Below are 19500 nucleotides of genomic sequence, written 5' to 3' on the forward strand. Positions count from 1 at the left end.
GAACCCCGGGGTTAACTGGTAAGCCTAATAAAAGCCAGACCTGCTGCTGGCTGTTTCTGGGGCACAGCGCAGTGTCAGAACAGGTAGGGACTACTAGTTTTTACTGGCCAGCCACCAAGGTCCCTGGGTGCTGAGCAAGGCAACCCAGTACTAGGTCGCGACCCGAACTTTGAAAACCACTGAACTAGACTACTGGACAAGATATTGCAGTTTTTACTTCCATGCAGTTAGTTGAGGTTAACTTTATGTCCCCCACCTGGGGTTTACTTTGACTAGCTACATCGAGATAAAAGCTACAGTGCCTCGTCTGCACCAGTTTACATCAAGATAGCTAATACATTGTAAAACCACACCTTTTTTTGCTGTGATGACAAAGCCTGAATCCCAAATGTATGTATTCTATTTTTCTCTGATCGTCACTGCCAGACTCACTCAACTGTTTCTTGTGAAAATCGATTCACTCAAGACAGGCATGTGTGGTTCTTCCTTTAGCTTATGTGTTAGTCTGTTTGTGGGGAGACTGCCAACACCTCCTCCAGAAGGCAAAATGCTAACATCTCTTAAACTTTTGTCAATAAATCATCTCTTGAATCAGAATCTCACAGATCGTCACTGTCTCTAATCTCCAGTTTTTAAGGGAATATTATTGAAAAGGTGGCAATAATTAGAATCTTCCATTACGTTGATTCCCTGGGCCTATGTGGAGCCCTATTGAAACATAAAAATGAAGGTATCATCACCACCTGGATTACTGTGGCAGAGTAGTCTGATATAAAGTGGTCTTCAAATACTAATTTATCTTAATTTAATTATCTGAAACAGTGTCTTGTAATGAATACAAACAGTATTGTGTGTGTCAATTGTCCTTTTTTTAAAGCATTTCAAGTGAGATTATTTAAACCTATCAATTATACAGATATATGGTAATAACATTCATAAATGTAAATCATGAAAATGAGTCTGAGGATATTTCCAGTATGCTTAAGAAGTACACAGTGATACATGGCTTGTCTAACAAATACATTTGGGAGCTCTGCCCCACTTAAAAATGCCATTTGTTCCTTATGTTGTTCTTGGCTATGTGGCAGGTGCTGTTGGCTGATGTGATCATTAGCCCAAATATCTCTCGACTGGAGTGATACAGCTGTATTTATCAGTGGATGTTGTTCTCAGAGTGTGGATTAAAACTGCTTCTCTTTTTCTGACTTGGCTTAAATTGACATTACTTGTTATGAAACTCAATACAAATGGTCAGTCGAAGTGTGAAGAAAGTAAAACTTTTGCTGGTGAGTTTGCATTATACAAAGAATCAACAATCACTAACAATTCATTCCGTGTTAGCTTTATGTTTTTAGTAGTTGTAATTGTTTTACAGATCCATATATTTAATGAAACCAATAATCAACATGTGATTAGGTTAACTCATTGCTTCTTGTATGGAAGTGGTAACGTATACTTCCAAAACTGTTGCATTTGGAATTGTCTTGCAGGGGGGTTGGTGGTTCTTGAAGGCCAAAGCTATGTTTAATGGCTACATCAGGACTATATTTTATCCAGTGGCATATTTGTTACTGTTGTCAGTTTCAGTAAAGTAAAAGTAATAGTATAAAAATCTATCTCTTTGTGAACATTTATTTTCCAGTTTATCTGAATATATGTTGTCATGTGACAAATGGTAAGTAAGTGGTATTATTTACATTTCTTTAAACTTGACTATGCATAGTACAACTTTCCTTTTGGTATACATTTTATACCGGTTTTCAGTTCTGTGCCATGCAATCTGCATATTTGGAAGCAAAACTATTCCAGGTAAATCAGAGGAATACTTGGATAACAAGTAGCTAATGTGTATCACAGAGGAAAGAAACATTTTGACTCTTTATTTAATATCATAGTTAGTTCTCTTTGGTGATATATGGTATCTGAGCTGTACCTGAAGTTATTTATATCAGCGGCTATTAATGATCAATAAAGCCAGAATAGTTTGCGATGTCACTTACATTCTGTATAGATTTATTCTGTTGCTGTGAATTCCAAAAACCCACGTGAACATTTAACCACTGAGTCAATTGGGCAAGTTTAGCTTCCTTTCCCCCTCACCTCCACCTCAACCGGTACATCAAAATACAGAGAGAATGGGAAATATTAAACCAGTACAACACTTTACCCCTCACAAATCTTGTAACTATTCTGTGTGAATTAAAGCCTCTTGTTTTTTGGATAAATATATGCTTAATTCAGTTGTTCGTATCTTTTCTCGAATTGTGTGGATAATTTAAACAATTCACAAATTGCAGTTTTCCTGATCACTTGTAAAAATTTTAATTTTAACATTGTAACATTTTTGTACTTCATCCTAACCTGGTAATGTAAATAATGTAGTATATGGATTACTAAATAGTAACGTTTGGTTTATATATGACTTTATATAAAACCCTGTTTGTGTGTGTGTGTATATGTATGTATGTATGTATATTTTTTATTTTTTAAATACACTGTTAGGTTTTTTTAAATTGGCTAACTCACAGATGGGTCCCACTAGTTCTCAATCACAGAAAGGACATTAGCTATACATTCCATGAATCTGCTGGTGGAAAGCACAGAACATACTTCTATCAGGCACTGATGCTGTTCTTACTCCCAGTTCTCATGGTTAGTTGGAAATGGTTGTAATTAAACCCACCCTTCCTTGTCTCCACCTTCTTCCTTCTCTGCTCCCCCATCTTCCTCTTTAAGTTTCTTCAGTTGGTCACTGGAAGAGCTTGTGACAGAGCATGGAATTAATGATATGATTACTGATGGAATTGAGAGATCTCCCACCCATGTTGAATACGTCCAAACCTGACAGTATAGCAGCTCTTTTTCTCTATGTAAGATGTCACTTGTCTTTACTTAACTCGTATATTTAGTCTTGGCTTATCAAAAGCTGTGACTTTCTCAGCCAAACTTCATTACCTGCCCATGTCTTACATAAAACTAAACAAGCAAATTCTGAATTATAGGGTTGTTCAGTTTTTGGAATCAGTGGCTGTTGTTCTCATCTGTGACATGGAAATATCATTTTGTTAACACTTAATAAATTTTATCATACCCACTCAGTCCATGGTCTCTTTCTGCCAAAATGGACAGTGTTACAAATACTTGGTGATATAGATATAGACGCACCATAGATTATCAGCAGTGCTGAAACCCATAATTTTCGACACAAAGACACTGCCACTTGAAGTAAAATAGTAATACTGTTAGCTGTGAGGAAGTAACAGTCTTATTTTTTTTTCCTATATAGTCCAGCCTTTGGAATCACACTAACATTTTGAACTGGACTGAGACGACCCGTTCACTTCACTTAGACTACAGAATATGCCTCTGATGAAAACTACTTTTGGTTGCTGCTGACCTGAATATGGTTAACTATTTACTCAGAGGTGACATGTGCTGAATCCCCTCTTGACTAATTTCATGAGCTATCCAATTGTCCCTCAGTCAAATATAATTTAAAAAAATATATAGTACTTTACCTTCATTAGAAAGTCTGAGTAAAGTGTAACCCTGAAGATGAAAGGAATAATTATAAAGTGATAATTAAATGGTAGCTGTCTCGGGTGTTCGATTTTTGGGTCTGAAACTCATTGTTCCAGCCAAGAGTGATTCTTCTTCTTCTGTTCAAGTCTGGACTTTATCAAAAATTAGGCTGTTCTGAAAGACTGGTTTGGGGCTTTCACCCTGCTACATCATTTTTGACTACAGGCAGAAGTACTTGTCCACAAGTATGGAGGCCAAACTTCTTTTTAAAAAGCTGCTGTTACTATTACACAAATCAGCCATCAAATACACTCAGGACTCCTGTGCTCTGGGGAGCCTGAACTATCATCCATAATCTGTCAAAGTTTATAAGGCGTAAGGAGGAGAAATGTAGAAGCGACTCCTAGTAACATGTCTCATTGGATTCCTTGAAGTGTTACCAATTAACTCAAAAGTAGATTTTAGTCTTTTTTTTCTTTTACTTAAGAGGTAACTATTGTACTTTGTAGGAATGAATGACGCTTGAACAAATGAAAGAAAGCAAGAGTTTATATGAAAATATAATCAAGGGGAAGGTGGTAAAAGCCTGGGACAGCCCAGAATGTCAGCCCTTTCTTGGGCTACCTGCTTTTTTCTGTAACCCAGACATTCTTTACTTTGCATATTTTGAGCTATTATTAATAGCCTCACACCCCTTTGCAGTATGCTATTAACCAGCTGAGAAGGATTATGTAGCTTAATTTGTCACTCTCATGTGAATGCCAGTGTAACAATTGGTTATATTACATTTGTTAGGTTTTATATGTATTTTATAGTTGTAATAAGAAAAATTTAGTGGTCTTGTATTTAAGGTCTCTAGCAACAAAATGAGTTATTTTCTTTATACATGTTAATAAACCTGAAATTTAATGCTAGTTACATGTTCAGCCTTCCATTTTGGCAGTGGTTAAACTCCAGAAATGGATGGAACTGTGCAAGTGAGGGCCTTCGTGTATTGTCTTATTTTATATAAGAAATATTTCTTTAGTCTGAATGGAAAGTGGCGGGACAGCAAGTTATACCACCAAAGAGTTATTGAACGACACATATTGAGATTGACATTAACTATTTATTTTCATCCTTTTAAGGCCTTTTTAGGGTTGAATTTTATAGTGAGAAGAGTGGGGGAAATCGTAGTTTTATTTTTGAACGCTGTTTTTTTGTACCTAATTCTACATTTGTAAGTTCAACTTTCATGATGAAGAGATTGCACTACGGTACTTGTATTAAGTGAATTGAAAAATACCATTTCTTTTGTTTTTTACAGTGCAAATACTTGTAATAAAAAAAAAATAAAGTGAGCACTGTACACTTTGTATTCTGTGTTGTAATTGAAACCAATATATTTGATAATGTAGAAAACATCCACAAATATTTAAATTAATGGTATTCTGTTATTAACAGCGCGATTAATCACAATTATTTTTTTTAATCACTTGACAGCCCTACTTTTTAGTAGCCCTTCCTAATGAACATTGATATGCCCTATTAAAGATTTTCAGTATTGTCTTGGGAATCTTGAATGCATACATGGGTAGTTTCTCATTGGAAATCATATAAATTGTTTAAATATTAAAGTAGCATAATGATCATAAAGTTTAATTTTTGGTGTGTACAGTTAATATTACAGAATATTAATTCTTCTTTTCCTGTTAAGTTCACATTTCCCTCCCCCAAATGTTAGGGATTTGACCTCTTAACCCATTGTTATAATGTTTTGAATGACCAGTCTACCTGTTTTAGCTTGTTTTAGTTTTCTTTTACGGAGCAATCACAGCATAAATAAGTAATCAGCAACTGAATTCTTGGATAACAACTGTAGGAGTTCTTTTTAACAGCTGGTGGAACCCTGAACAGACCAAAGAGTTAAACTTAATCATCAGACAAATCATGTTATAGCCAATAAAGATTGGCCAGACATTTCTAGAATATTTGTAAAATGTAAGACGATGCAGTTGGGTTTATGTTACATATCTGAAATACTTCCTGAAATGTTTAATGAAGGAATGAAGACAAGTGCTTTAAAATAGTTTATAAAAACAAGAAGGGGAAATAAAGTAAAGCTAGAAGATCTGTGGATTTAAAATAATTAAATTCTTTTTATAAAGTCCCTTCCCAGTTACAAATGATATAGTATATTCATCTAGTGATGGCAAAATTCAAGAAGAATGTAAGAATAAAATAGAATAAACTTTAAAATTGTCTATTAGTTAACCACAAAGTGGAAAGAATAACTACCGTAACTGGTATTTTCCTTGATGTAATAAGAAAAAATGAATATTATCGAACATTCATTCATTTACTTTTGACAAACTGAGTACTGGTCACTACGAAATGGAAACGTTTATTTTTGTTTGAACATATGCTCAGTTTTCCTTCCCTCCAGTTTTGTTTCTGTGTGTATGTGTGTGTATAACTGTGTACAATATAGTAGCATGCACAAAAGATGTCCCTGCTTCCCATCAAAGATTTAACAGTAGTGGTCTCATAATAATGATTAAGGGTGAAATGTGCAGAATTTTAATCTAAAAATTCAGGGTTTTCAGTATCTATCTGGTCATTATTCTGTTTTCTTATAGTTTTCCTTAGGTGTTGGGAGGGGGACTTAATTTTTTTTGACTGCTTATATGATCATTCCATTACTTATCCTTGGCCTACACACAGGTTTTGTACAGTATAACTATGCCAGTTGTGGGTGGGTGTTAACCATTCCTCTAGTGTGGAAGCAGTTTACCTATTTCCCTGCCTATACGGAAACAAGCTATACTGGTATAAAGCACCTTCATACCAACATAACTGTGGGAGTGGTACCACATTAGCTATATAGATTTAAAACATTACAACTTTCTAGTGTAGGAAAGCCTTACTGGTAGCTTGGCTGATGAAAAGCTGGTTTCCACTCAGGAATTGTTCTCAGCAAAGTCAAAAGACTGGTTCTTGTACATCTGTAAGGAGATGAATGAGTGGTGGACAAGGAATAAGACTTCTGTATAATGTCCAGTCAGACAAATCTAAGGCTTTCCAGAATTCTCTTATAGCTCACTAAGTATACAACAAAATAGCTCCGAATTGCAAATGGGAAGGGAGGGAGGGAGGTGGGATGTGTATGTGTGTGTGTGTGTGTGTGTGTGTATGTGTGTGTGTGAGAGAGAGAGAAAAAAAATAAAAAATTGGCGAGGTTGTATTTTACAATGTTGCAATGCTCTATTTTATCCATTTGAGGGCAACTGTTCACCAATGATAAAAACTCTGGGAAAAGCGTGTTTTTGTTTTGTTTTGTTGTTCAACTTTCCTGTATCTGCAAATGATTAGCTCTTTATGGGGGAAAAATCACTACATCAGTACATACTTCACTTTTTTGTTTTTCTTTATTTTCTCAGTAATATTAAAGTTAACATTTCAGAACCGGGTAGCTAAAGTTACTTACGTCTAGCAGAGGATTCTGTAAAATTTCAAGCTGCTTGTTAATACAGGTAAGCCAAAATCCATTATTCTCAGAAATACTCACTGTACTGTTTTAATGTATTCTTCCTGGTCAATTAGGCTGAAAGAGTAAGCCCATTTAATATTACTTACTCAGTCAAAGTAAGTAAATTTTTCCTATAAAGCCCTATTAGTGATCCACTTTCTATTTCTTCAGTTCAAAGGGCGTTCAAAGTTCTATCACTTATTATGTATCTGTATTTCAAAGTAGATTCTCTTAAGTTCTGTGTCCAGGAACTTTGTGGTTTTACAGGGTCTAACCAATACAGGATAGCATCTGATGACAAACTGAGATCAAAACTTTCAAACACAAGTGCCTGAAGTTAGGTACCAGAATCAATGTTTATGTACATAAATAGAAGTGACCTGATTTTCAAAGAAGTTCCTTTTTGATTTTAATGAAAGTCAATGGGAGCAGCTTTTGAAGATCAATCTACTTTGATTTATTCGCCAGCATTTTATAGCACTAAAACTCAGATTTTCAATTTATCCCATATATGCACATATCTAGTGGCTGGTATAAATAACACATTCCTATCAGTGTTAAGAGAGCCACCCCTTTTCACTTTCCTCTGCTTCTTTCACCCACTTATTGCTTAAATTAGATTGTAAGATTTTCAGGCCAACGACATTTTTCTTTTGTGTTTGTGTAGCACTGTGGGGCCCATATATTGATTGGGTCCTCTGGATTAGTGTCCATAATATGAGAAATAAATAACATTATCTGCAGTCCAGTAGTATGTAATAAGCCCATGAGAGTGGAAGAGAAGCAGATATGTAGAAATGGAATTGGGACAACTTGAATCAGTTCAGCTAGTCAGTATTATCCCTGAGAGAAATAACCTATTCAAAAACACAACAAAACCAAAAAGAATTATACACCCACACAGCTCAGGGCTTGTCTAAACTTGAAAATTAATTAAGGTAGGGTCTGAACCGAAAGTGCAGTAGTTATTCAGAATAACTCCATCTGTGGACACTTTTTTTTTTTCTGGAACAAGTTATTTATCTTAATCCACTCTGAAAGTGATGATGCCAGCTTCCATTGCCCACTTGTTTGAAAACTTAACAAGTGCCTTTTTGCTTTTTCCCATGTTGCCCCACAGTCTTGGGTGGGACTCCCTATGAACATCAGCAAAGCTACTATATTATGCGTCCTCAAAACTCTTTTGCTATGAGACCTACAAAAAAATTGACAAGGCTGCTGGTGTTCAGAGATCACTGCCTATTATGCTGACCAGTATTGTCTCATTGTTTCCTTGTACACCCCTGTCTGTATCCATCTGTTTTCTCTTGTCTTCGGCCTTGTCAACACTTCACAATTTTGTTAGCAAAAGGCAGCTTTTACAAAGCTACTTTTGGCAGCAAAACTCCGCTGTTTTGCTGACAAAATAAAACCAGCTCAACAAGAGACATAAAGCTTTTTGCGGCAAAGTTAAAACGACAGCGTCGGTGTAGATGCTGCCGTTTGTTATACTGACATAACTGGCCTCCCCCAGTATCCCACAATGCCCTCTGTGACCGCTCTGCAGGCATGCACCCCTCATGGAAGACCATGGAAGGAGGGATTGAGAAACCTGCATCATGTGACACTGTACCTGCCCTATGAGGCATTGCAAGCCCTTCCCAAAGCACCCTGTGGCCAGTTGCACAGTGGGATAGCTACCCACAGTGCACTGCTCTCTGTGTTGATGCAAGAGTTGCAAGTGTGGATGTGCTCTGCCGACACAAGGAGCATAGTGTGGATATGCAACAGCTATTTAATTAAAGTGCTTTAATTAAAGCGGCATAACTTTTGTCGACAAAACTCTGTAGTGTAGACAAGGCCTTATACTGAGATTGTAAGCTCATTGGGGCTGTGTAGTACAGCACCTAGCATAATAGGGTCTTGGTCTATGACTAGGGCTCCTACGTGCTATGGTAAAATACTACTATAACTAAGACCTTTTGAAAATGTCATACACAGGTAAAACATTATTGCCTTTACATTTGTGCAGTTTTTTTTAAAGTTTGAGCTGGAAAAGTATCAGGCCTGAAGGGTTAAAGTATTACCAGAGCTCTCTTTCACTTTTACGTTGTTAAACATCGGATGGTTGTGTATATAAGTGAGTGCATAAAGGGACTCATAAGATTTCTTAAGGATCATTTTACCAGGCACTGTATTTCATACAATACTAGGTTTGACTGTATTGTGATTGTTTTTATCAACAGTGTCCTATGACGTGTTCACAGAATTAAGATAGCTGTCACAATTTTGCTCAGGAAGGTTTTTTAAATTCATGTAAAATTAAAAAAACAAAACAAAACAACCCAAAATATATATTTTAGTACAACGGATTGTCACAGAGTAGAAATGACCATGTAAACATGGTAAATCATAGCAAAAGTTTTTTTGACTAAATTTATCTTTCGCTATTGAATGTTTTTATAATTTGAGTAAACTGATTACAAAAATCTGGAACATAATGGTCTGCACTGCCAATTCTCGTGAAGAACTAGGTGATTTTGGCTGAGGCTAGAGTCAGACTTTCAATAGCATGAGAAGCTGCAGCCTTCTTGCAAGTTTCAGCCCTTTCTGGGGGGAAACCCCCTCTGATAGGTTGGCTTCCCTGCTTGCCAGTCTCCTGGGGAAGAGCAGCCATTCAGGGCTGCTGCAGGAAGCAGGCATAACTCTTCCCCTCTCTGCTCATAAGCTGACATTATTTTGACAGGATGGGAAGAGAGAGCAGAAAGAGACCAGCAGCTCAGGGTGGCTCTGGGTCTCCCCCCACCCCTCCAAACATGAAAAGTGAGTCTGCGCCTGCCTTTTCTATCTCTCCAAAACCAGACCTGGGAAAGGGGAAAAGAGGACCCCACTGCATCTGGCTTGGTTGGGGAGGAGCAGAGGTGAGGTTGAGGGGGCAGAAGTGATGTGGGCACTGAGGAGAGGTGGATGATGTTAAGGTGAGAAGAACTGACATGGGAGCTAAAGGACGGTCTGATGTGGCAGAATTGATATGGGGACTACAAGACAGAATGAATTGCTGGGCTGTGACAGATGTGAAGTGAAGGGGGACACAGAATTATTAGAAATTTGGGGGCTAGGGAGAGACTGGAAAATGCCACACCTTCAGGCAGCCAGCAAGAGCTTCAGCTGTGGTTGCCAAAATCATCTTAATAAATGATTGTCTCTCGCTCATACACAAACTCCCTCTGCTCACTTTTGGGCTAATATATTTTTCGAGTTTGATTTGTGATTTTTTTAACTTTTAGGGTTGGCAATACTGGGTTTCCATGGAGATTATGGATTAGAAATAGCAACGTTGTGAGATTAGCTTTTTCTTTATTTGGTCAACAATCTTCATTTAAACATTGAAAGAATATAAGAAGAATCCTTTTCTTAAAGACCTGAAGGTTTTTGTGACGGGATCCCTGGAGTGCAGCCTGGGACTGTGGGACCGCTGTGCCCCCTGAACTCTCTGCAGCCTGGGCTCTCTCTCTCAGTGCCTTACTAGTGACCAGCAGCAAATCCCTCCAGGTGCTGTTATCACTCAGCACCAGGGCTGGCTCCAGGCACCAGCGGAGGAAGCACGTGCCTGGGGCGGCACATGCTCAGGGCAGCATTCCGTCCATTCTTAAGGCGGCACAGTCCAGGTGGCCTTTATTTTATTTATTTATTTATTTATTTGCTTTGGCACTTTGGGCGGCAGTCCCAGCTAGATTTCACCCAGAGCCACTCATGGAATCACCCAGAGAAAGGCACCAAAGCCAAGTCCCTCCCAGCACTGTACCTCAGGAATATACCATCTTGCACTGCTCAAGATGAGCAGTGCAAATTTATTAATTGATTCACTACTTCAGCAATGGAACGTGGATATACACTAGCCTTTGTAAACTTGAGCAGATTACCAAACACTTCAGACAAACTCACTGGTAAAGATAAACAGTTAAACAAATTTATTGACTACAAAAGATAGATTTTAAGTGATTATAAAAAAAAGTGAGTTACTTCTCAAAATAAAATAAAATAAATGAGCACGCAGTCTAAACTCTCAACCCCAGTAGACTGGGCAACATCTAGATTAAGCAGTTTTTCTCACCCCACTGGATATTACAGTTCATAGTACATAGATTTCACCCTTGAAACCTGGGCCAGTCTCCTCTGTTGGAGTCTTAAGTCTTCTCAGTGACCTTGTTGTTGCAGCATAGGTGGGGGCAGGAGGAAGGCCAACCATGGGCCCCCTGTGTTCTGTTTTATTCCTTCAGTCACATGTGCTTGGAGGACACATGTCCAGGCATGTCTGGTGGGTATTGCTGAGTCCCCAGGCGAAGTTAAACAGTTCCCCTGGTGTGGTCTCATGCAGGTGTGTCACTGAATTGTACTCCCTTGTTGGACAATGGCTGTTGATGTTTGTTTGACACTATGCCCCGGCGTTGGTTACTTTTCTTGCTGTTGTCTCTGGGGAGCTATCGTCTGGCTGATTCCCCAATTTACAGCATGTTTTAATGACAATCATACAATACAATCTCATAATTTCATATGCACTAAAGATTTACATATTTAGATAGAACAGTGACTTTCAGCTGATCATAACCTTTTCCCTGATACCTCACATGGAATGCTTTATATACAATATCACAATTATATACAGATAAAGAATATGGGGATTACAAGATGCTCCCCCAAAGTATAGTATGTCACAGCTTGATACTGTGGTAACACCTGAAGTGACTCAAGACTGAATTTGCCATTTCTCTCTCAAAGGACAAGTCTTCAATTTTTCTGTAAAGTCCTTGTGTAAGTGGGCTTGGCTGTTTAAAACTAAAAGTGGATGTGGTTTTTCTTTTCTTTTCTTTTCTTTTCTTTTCTTTTCTTTTTTAATCTTATGGACCCCTTTCAGAAGATGGTGTCTTACTGATATTACATGAGAAGTCCCCCAAGCTGTTTGATTGGCAAGAGCAGTCTGCCTTCACATTAGTAGTTTATAATTCCTCTCTATACTGGGATAGCTTGCACTTCACTAAGCAGCAGAGAAGTCCAGATACTTGGCAGGAGAAGGTTGAAAGACAAAGGCAGCAGGTTGTGGGGAGCTGACTCATCTGTTTGTAATCTTTATTTTTAAAAGAAATAATGCAATTTTGCTTTTAAAATTTTTAGCAATGGCCTTACATTGCTAATAGATTTATGACCAAGCAAGAACTGTAAAATGTCAAAACCAGGAAAAGTTACCATAAACCATGGCTTGGTTCCTGTTGATCTTAAAAGTACAAAAGACCCTTTGCCACACCAAACTGTGATGAAGATATTTAGCATCAGCATCATTGCCCAGGGCCTCCCCTTCTGCCGGAGACGGGTAAGTATAGAATTCTTAAAAATCTGAAGTTGCATTGCTTGGCATGAAATATGCCTTGTTTTGGTGATTTCTGTCCATAAAGAAGAATTTAAATGTGTATTTCATGTTGCCTCTAGGTACTTCTCCTAGCACTTACATAATTTGATTTCAGTAATATTTGTGCTTCAGTTTGTAACTGAAAATCTACATATGTTGTCTTCAAGATATCCTGGAGCCTTGTTTTTTATTACACGTTTAATGGAACATGGCAAAGATCCTCTTTTAACAGTTAACTACATTATATAGTATGTTGTTTGCAATTTATCTAAACTAAGTAAAATTTTTAAGTTCTCTTAAAAATAAGTGTCTGAATGTTTTATTTACAGCTTTACGTTAAAGTCAATTCCATACAGTTCTGAACTACTTTGGCACATGTGACTTGTTAGATACTTAAATAGGAAAGTCAAAGATCTTAAACTAATTTAATATAAATATTTTAAAGGTATCTTAAAGTTTAATCCTACTACTTTTCAGTTCACAATAACAGAGATAACATTTTTGCTGTTACAGAAAATAAAAATAGCATGTTACTATGTGGAGGTTGTGATAGAGTTTATATATAGACAGTCCTAGACTGTCAAACTCTTATGCTACAGCCTCAATAACTATAATAATAGTTATTCTAAAACACATTTTATGAAGGAAAAAGTTGGGTTTTTAAAATTTTGATCCCATTAAAAGTAATGTATGTTTTCATTTAATTTCCAAAATTAGTGAATGTTTTCCAATTTATCTGAATTTATATTATGCTTAAACTCTTCGGCTTAAATGCTACTGAGTTCACACTTTTTAAAATAAAATTAATATTTTTTCTTTTTATTACTTCTACAAATAAATACTTTTCAATAAATTTACCTCTTTTCATTATATTTCATTAGAAGTGTTCCTGAAATACTGAATAAGAATTGTTCTTTTATTGAAATCAATTAAAAAACCTTAGTTTTGCAAATATGCAATTTTCATCTTGAATTTCAAGATAGGTGTTCTTTTGTTAGTAAACTTGTACATTTAATTAAGCTCAGTGGTAAAATAGTCTTTTTAGTAAGCAGTAGTCACAGAAACAAAACTGATCAATACACTTGACCAAGAAGATTGCCCAGACCCCTTATATACGGAGAACATACATTGAAAGCTAGCATGTGTACTGACCTAACCTATGCAAAATAAATAAGTAAATAAGGAAAGAAAGCTGTATTCCTACCAGTTGTATATAGTGGATTAATACATTTATATTTCAGATTTATCACATTTTATTTCACATATGATCTCAATCAGTTTCAGACCTAGGAGTGCATTGATTGAAGGGTGAATAGGAACATTTTGTGGTAAATAGGTGGTAAATTGACTTAAACTCATTTTTCGGATAGGAGTTCTTCAAAAATAGTAGACAATTGTAACTAAAAGCTGTTTGATTCATAAAATAAGCATGACAGAACACAAGTCTGTTGGCCTGTTAATTCTAATTTCTGTGTGTGCGCCTCATTAGGCTCATGTCAGCCTGGGCACTGCAGGTAAGAAAAACATGCAGAGAAGTAAAAATATTTTTTAAATTTTTAGTAGCTATTTTAACATTTATTTATGCAATTTTTGAAATTGGTACCTCAAAAAGATAGTAATATTTTAGAAAAACATTTTCCACAGTGGGAGCCACAGTTTGAAGAACATATTACAAATGTGGAAAATCAGTATAAATGCATTTCTGAAAAGACACCCAACATTCCAAAGGCAGTCAACTTAAACAATCAACTGAGTTGTTCTAACTCGTATTTAAGCAGGCAGTTCAGTGAAAGTTACTACAGGTTTCAGATCTTCTGTGGTTCCAAAGTCATTTTATTTGACTAATAGGACAAAATTGGAGCATACTGAAACTAGAAGTAATTTACTAGCCTAATTGTCAAAGTATACACGTCTATTTTTAATTTAAGCATCATTTGTTTTAACTAATTTGTTTTATAAAACTACTAATTTTTATTAGGGTAGTCAGTAATAATGAGAGGGAGGGACTCGGCCTTTGCTCTCATGCCTAATAACGTACTCAATATTTGCATATATCTCATTACAACTCTCTGTCTGTGTGTGTGTGTGTACACACTATATATGTGTGTATAGCTATCTGTATATTCTCATTTTTTTTTAAAGAGCCTTATTTGTCAGAAATGCTGAGCACACAAATGTGCAATGGAGTGCACTGGGGTGGATGCTGGGCTTCTCTAAAAATTGGGCTCTAAATTAATGTTACCATCTTTTTATCATTGTTCTTAAACCTGCCCTGTGACATTCTATTCCATTTCAAAACCTATGCTACTAAAAAAAAAAAAAAAAAATCTTTCATTTTTAAGAGTTGCAACAGGAAACAGAGTTAGCATTTGTGTTATATGGCTTTAATTAATGTATGCTACCGTTTTACCACTTTATTATTAAAGACACTGGTAAACCCTAAGAAATGTTTGTTTTGAGATCAGAGATCTTAAGCAATGTGTAGTTGCAATTAAGCTTTTCTTGATTAAGTGAGACTTTTTCTTCTATGATGCTTCTTAAAAATATCAAATCAAAATTGTTCATCTTAATGCTTTTAAACTGATGATAAAACATATTGCAAATTTGTCTGCAAATATTAGTTGCTTCCAAAGTTTTTTTTTTCAGAATAAGTGAAACTGAAATGTCAGTACTGATACCTACAGGTTTTTTCATTGCTTGTGTGCTGCTGATTCATTCAAACTCTGACCTGACTTAACTGATAATTAGCTTTCTCCTTCTTCATACTCAAGGTTTTACCCCCACTCCACTCAATTTTATGTCAAACTAACAAAAAAAAAAAATCTAAAAAATGTGTTTAGTGATCATTGGGAGTACTTCCATTATGAGATCTAACCGTTCATATCTTGTCCCTGTCTTGCATTAGTTATATTCAGCTTCTGTCAAGCAGTTTACTGTAAATGCTCATAGGATGCAACAGCTGGATTTAAAACACTTCTACCTGTAATGCCTATTTGAGACGCATTTGAAAAATACTCTTTTAGCATTCTTTGTGTAGCACTTGAAAATAAACAGTATCAGTATAATAGCATAGTATAAGCAAATAAAATGGAAAGCTTAATTCGTATTGCCTATTGTACCATCCCTGAAGACATTAATGTGGTATCCTCTAAAATGGTGTGTCATTGTGGTCCCCCGTTTAATTGAAAACATCTCGTCTATAAACACTTCCTTAATGGAACTTGTTACATGATATGAACTAACAATAAAATCCTTGCACTCATTCTTTCACTTATTGTGCATATTATGTATCACTTAATTATTCAATAGGATTTAAATATGATTAATTATTAAAATTTACTTTAAAATAGTTGTGCATAATATGTGTGTTCAAAAAGCCAGTGATATGTTTCATCTGCCGGTTGGTTCTGTTCCTCTTCTGGTTTATTTTTATGGGGGAAAATATTGCATGTTAAGTTTCAGTACAGTTGCTCTTAAATGTTGCTGTGTTGTTATTTCTAGCATATTAAGTATGGCTTTTTATACAAACTGCAATGAGTCTAAGAATGTTTTAGATTTGAGAAATTAACAACTCAACTACTACTGCATGCAAATAAACATTTTATTTCAAATGACTTAATGTAGTACTGAATTGTTGCAGAGTATGAATTAGGTGTGTACATGCTATGCGAGGTGTGTTTAACTGGAAAAATTGGATCAATAAACTCACTCATTTCCAATGCCTATTCTTTGAGAAAAAGAGCATCTCTAATGTACTGTATGTATCAATGAAAATAAGGGCATTTTATTTGGATGTTTTACTTTTTAAAAGGAATGCTACTGAAATTAGGTAACTGATAAAATCCTGATGATAAAATACTTTACTTCATATTGGCAGCATGCAAATCACCGTGTCTGCTTAATTTAGGGCAAGATTGTGTCTGGTCCTTGTGGATGGAAAGGTTGCTACAAAGAGCAGCCTCCTTGTCCCTCTTATGTGCATCCTGTGTAGGATCCAGCTACCGTTACAGCCTCTTGCTTTAGAGGACAGCCTGGCCTGCTCACTCCCTCCATCCCCAGATGTGAAATCCAATCCAAAGGGGATGGGGAGAGGGTGAGGCCTCCAGCCATTCACATCAATTCTCAGAGTGAGACCAGTGCAGCAGGGAAGTAGGCTGTACTTCCTGAAGAAGTTGGGTACACTGCCTCCTGCATGTCAGGAGAATTCTCTCTCTCTCTCTCTCTCTCTCCCTTCCCCCGAGGCAGAATTGTTCTCCAAGCCCCCTGGGGTGACGCAGCTCCACACCTTCTCTTGTCCAGGCTGTTTGCAATTTGTAAAATCTAGCCTTAAATTGTAAACTCATATCAGAGATGTGTCTTTGTTTCAATTTTAAAAAGTGGCCTTTTGTGACCACATATAAATAATACAGTTTATTCATATATAGTAACTGTAACTTTGGTCACATACACAATCCATTCAAATTTGTGTATTAATTGAAAAAAAAGTATACATTACTTATATCACTATTCATTGGTCTATACATTACACATGGGTTAGGCCTGCTCATTCCACCATGATAAAACAGTTTACAATCAGCTGCTCTGAATTCAGATTTTCTCTGAGCTACTATCGCACCAAACTCTGACCCCAGTTTACTGTTCCTCTACCTAAGAGAACAGATTTGTGATGAGTGCTCTTCACTACAGAACTTCAGAGTGTGAGAACTTCCTTCTATAAAGTACTGGGAACTTGACATGAATTGGAATTGCAGTAATTTGAATCTGTTGACCTTATTTTTAGAGCATGCTGAGGATCCTGTATGCTGAATCTGCAACCCTTTTGGCTTTCATCTAGTTCTTCTGTGTCTGTGTGGCCTAGTTCAGGCTGCCATTTTACCAGTGTTTCCCAGGCTTCACTCATCTGTAGAGCCATGTAATCCATACCACGAGTGCCAGTGGATCTTCAGGATTGCTTTCAGCTTCTTGAAAGAGTGTGTGTGTGAGTGCAGCCTAGCCCAGCCACTCTTTCTACTGGCTTTCTCAGCAATGCACTAGACTAGAGCAGTCTAATCCTCACCAGCAGTCTAGCCTTACTGTGCCAGCAGCCCATTCAAGTTGCTGATCTTCAGAAGATAAGCCTGAATTTCTCTGCATTAAAGTCATCCACATGGATGTACCAGAGCAGTTAAGCATGGAAGTCGGAAACCTTCTCTTTCCTGTCGCCCTGTGTACTCATGTATGCCTTTCCACTATTCCATCTAAATACCAAAATTGTTTTGAAAATAAGTCTCAATAAAGCATATATAATTCTGACCACATTAATGGATTCATAGACCATAATTACATAGGTTCATAAAGGATGGCAATCACCAGATCCTGAAATCTTCTCCAGAATTCCCATAACCACCAACTTTCACAAGTATGAGTTTTGTTTGTGTGCTTGTTTTTCCCCCTCAAGCCTGAATGTCTGAGCCTTTAACATCAAAGATATTCCTTTGCAACTGATACATTTTCTATTAAAATGGCAGAAAGCTCCCATAACTCAAGCATGCAAGAGGAGTTAGGGGGTGGTTCACCTGATACATAGATCTCATCCTAAATTTTCTCCAAATATCTATCAGAAAGCTAATCCAATTACTTATTAATACTATTGCCTGAATTATTTATTCAAGTTTTCTGATATCAGTTGCCTTATGTTTGATGTTTTCTTGAGAGCAGGGAAACTTCAAAACTTCCAGGGAAATTGTGACATTTCAGCCTCGTTTTGTTGGCCCTCAACAAACTGCCTTTAGGACTTCACATTTGTTTTGTCACCTCTTCTACAGTAATTATGTCTGATAGGATAAGAAAACTAGGTTCCTTAACTGACCGTTTCCATTTTCATTTTTTCCTTGAAAAAATATTGCTTATCCCAGATCCTGACTAAGTGAGTGTTGCTACTGAGTTTAGTGGGCTTTGGATCAGGCCCCAGGTCAGGGGTCAGCAACCTTTCAGAAGTGGTGTGCCGAATCTTCATTTATTCGCTCTAATTTAAGGTTTCACATGCCAGTAATACATTTTAACATTTTTAGAAGGTCTCTTTCCAAAAGTCTATAATATATAACTAAACTACTGTTGTATGTAAAGTAAATAAGGTTTTTAAAATGTTTAAGAAGTTTCATTTAAAATTAAATTAAAATGCAGAGCCCCGGGGACTGGTGTCCAGGACCCGGGAAGTGTGAGTGCCACTGAAAATCAGTTTGCCTGCCGCCTTTGGCACATGTGCCATAGGTTGCCTACCCTTGCCCTAGGTATAGTCAAAAAGAACAGTGCATGACTACAAACAATTTTTTATTCCTTTTTTTGTCCTATGCCCTAAATATTTAGAGAGTTTCATATTTTGTATGTGAAATGGGCTTTGAAATCTCTTTCCGTTAGACGAGTGTGTGGAGAAAGTCAGATACCTTGTTCTTTCTTCAGATGGGATTTAAAAAAAAAGTATGTGAAGGTCTCCAGTACAGTCTATCAGCAGATCAAATGAAAACATAAGCATGCAAAGCAACCAGTAAAAACCCTTCTGAGTGCACCAAAGTATTCTCTCTGCAAGAGACTTCTTAGAGTCGTGTGCTGAGAAGCATAGAACTTTGTACAGTGTGATTCGCAGTGCAGCCACAATGACACAAGTTCTGCACAAGTCCAGCAGAGAGAGGCTGAATTTAAAGGGAAGAACTGCTTCTATGGGTGAAAAATAAGCAAATATATTCTCTGAGTAATGTCCTGACCAGTGTCTGGCCTCCCTTAGAATATAAAATTACATGTTAAGGAAACTAGTTTTCTTTTTTTAAAAACATCATATGTGTATGAGTAACTAAAAATGTTCTGGTCAGCTTACTTGCATTTTAAATAAAGTGCAATCTAAGGAAAGTTAACTGAAGAAGAAATTAATCATTTTTCTTTCTACATTTGTAAGGATGCGAAACACAGTGAAATATATTAGAATCAAAGGTTAGTATGAAAGACTGGTTTGTAAGCCCTATGCACCACAGGCTCACCTCTTTCTCTGTTCATCTCTTAACTCCTTTTTCTCTCCCCAATCCCCATACTCTTTTTTTCCCTCCTTCACTGCTAG

General features: G+C 36.7%; 1 protein-coding gene across 6 annotated transcripts in view; it reads left to right on the forward strand.

Annotated features, from left to right (window-relative positions):
* FBXW7 (F-box and WD repeat domain containing 7) overlaps positions 1-19500 on the forward strand; it is a 296926-nt gene that overhangs the window by 171080 nt on the left and 106346 nt on the right. The window contains exon 1 of one of the 6 annotated variants that reach the window (XM_054029541.1): positions 12093-12377. The exons of the other annotated variants lie outside the window; for them this stretch is intronic. Within the exon in view, the coding sequence (XP_053885516.1) occupies positions 12231-12377 (147 nt within the window). The 5' untranslated portion in view covers positions 12093-12230. Of the gene's footprint in view, positions 1-12092; positions 12378-19500 lie in introns of those variants that run through there. 6 annotated transcript variants of the gene reach the window in all.

This window comes from Malaclemys terrapin, chromosome 5, assembly GCF_027887155.1.
Source record: "Malaclemys terrapin pileata isolate rMalTer1 chromosome 5, rMalTer1.hap1, whole genome shotgun sequence".
NCBI classification, from domain to species: domain Eukaryota; kingdom Metazoa; phylum Chordata; order Testudines; family Emydidae; genus Malaclemys; species Malaclemys terrapin.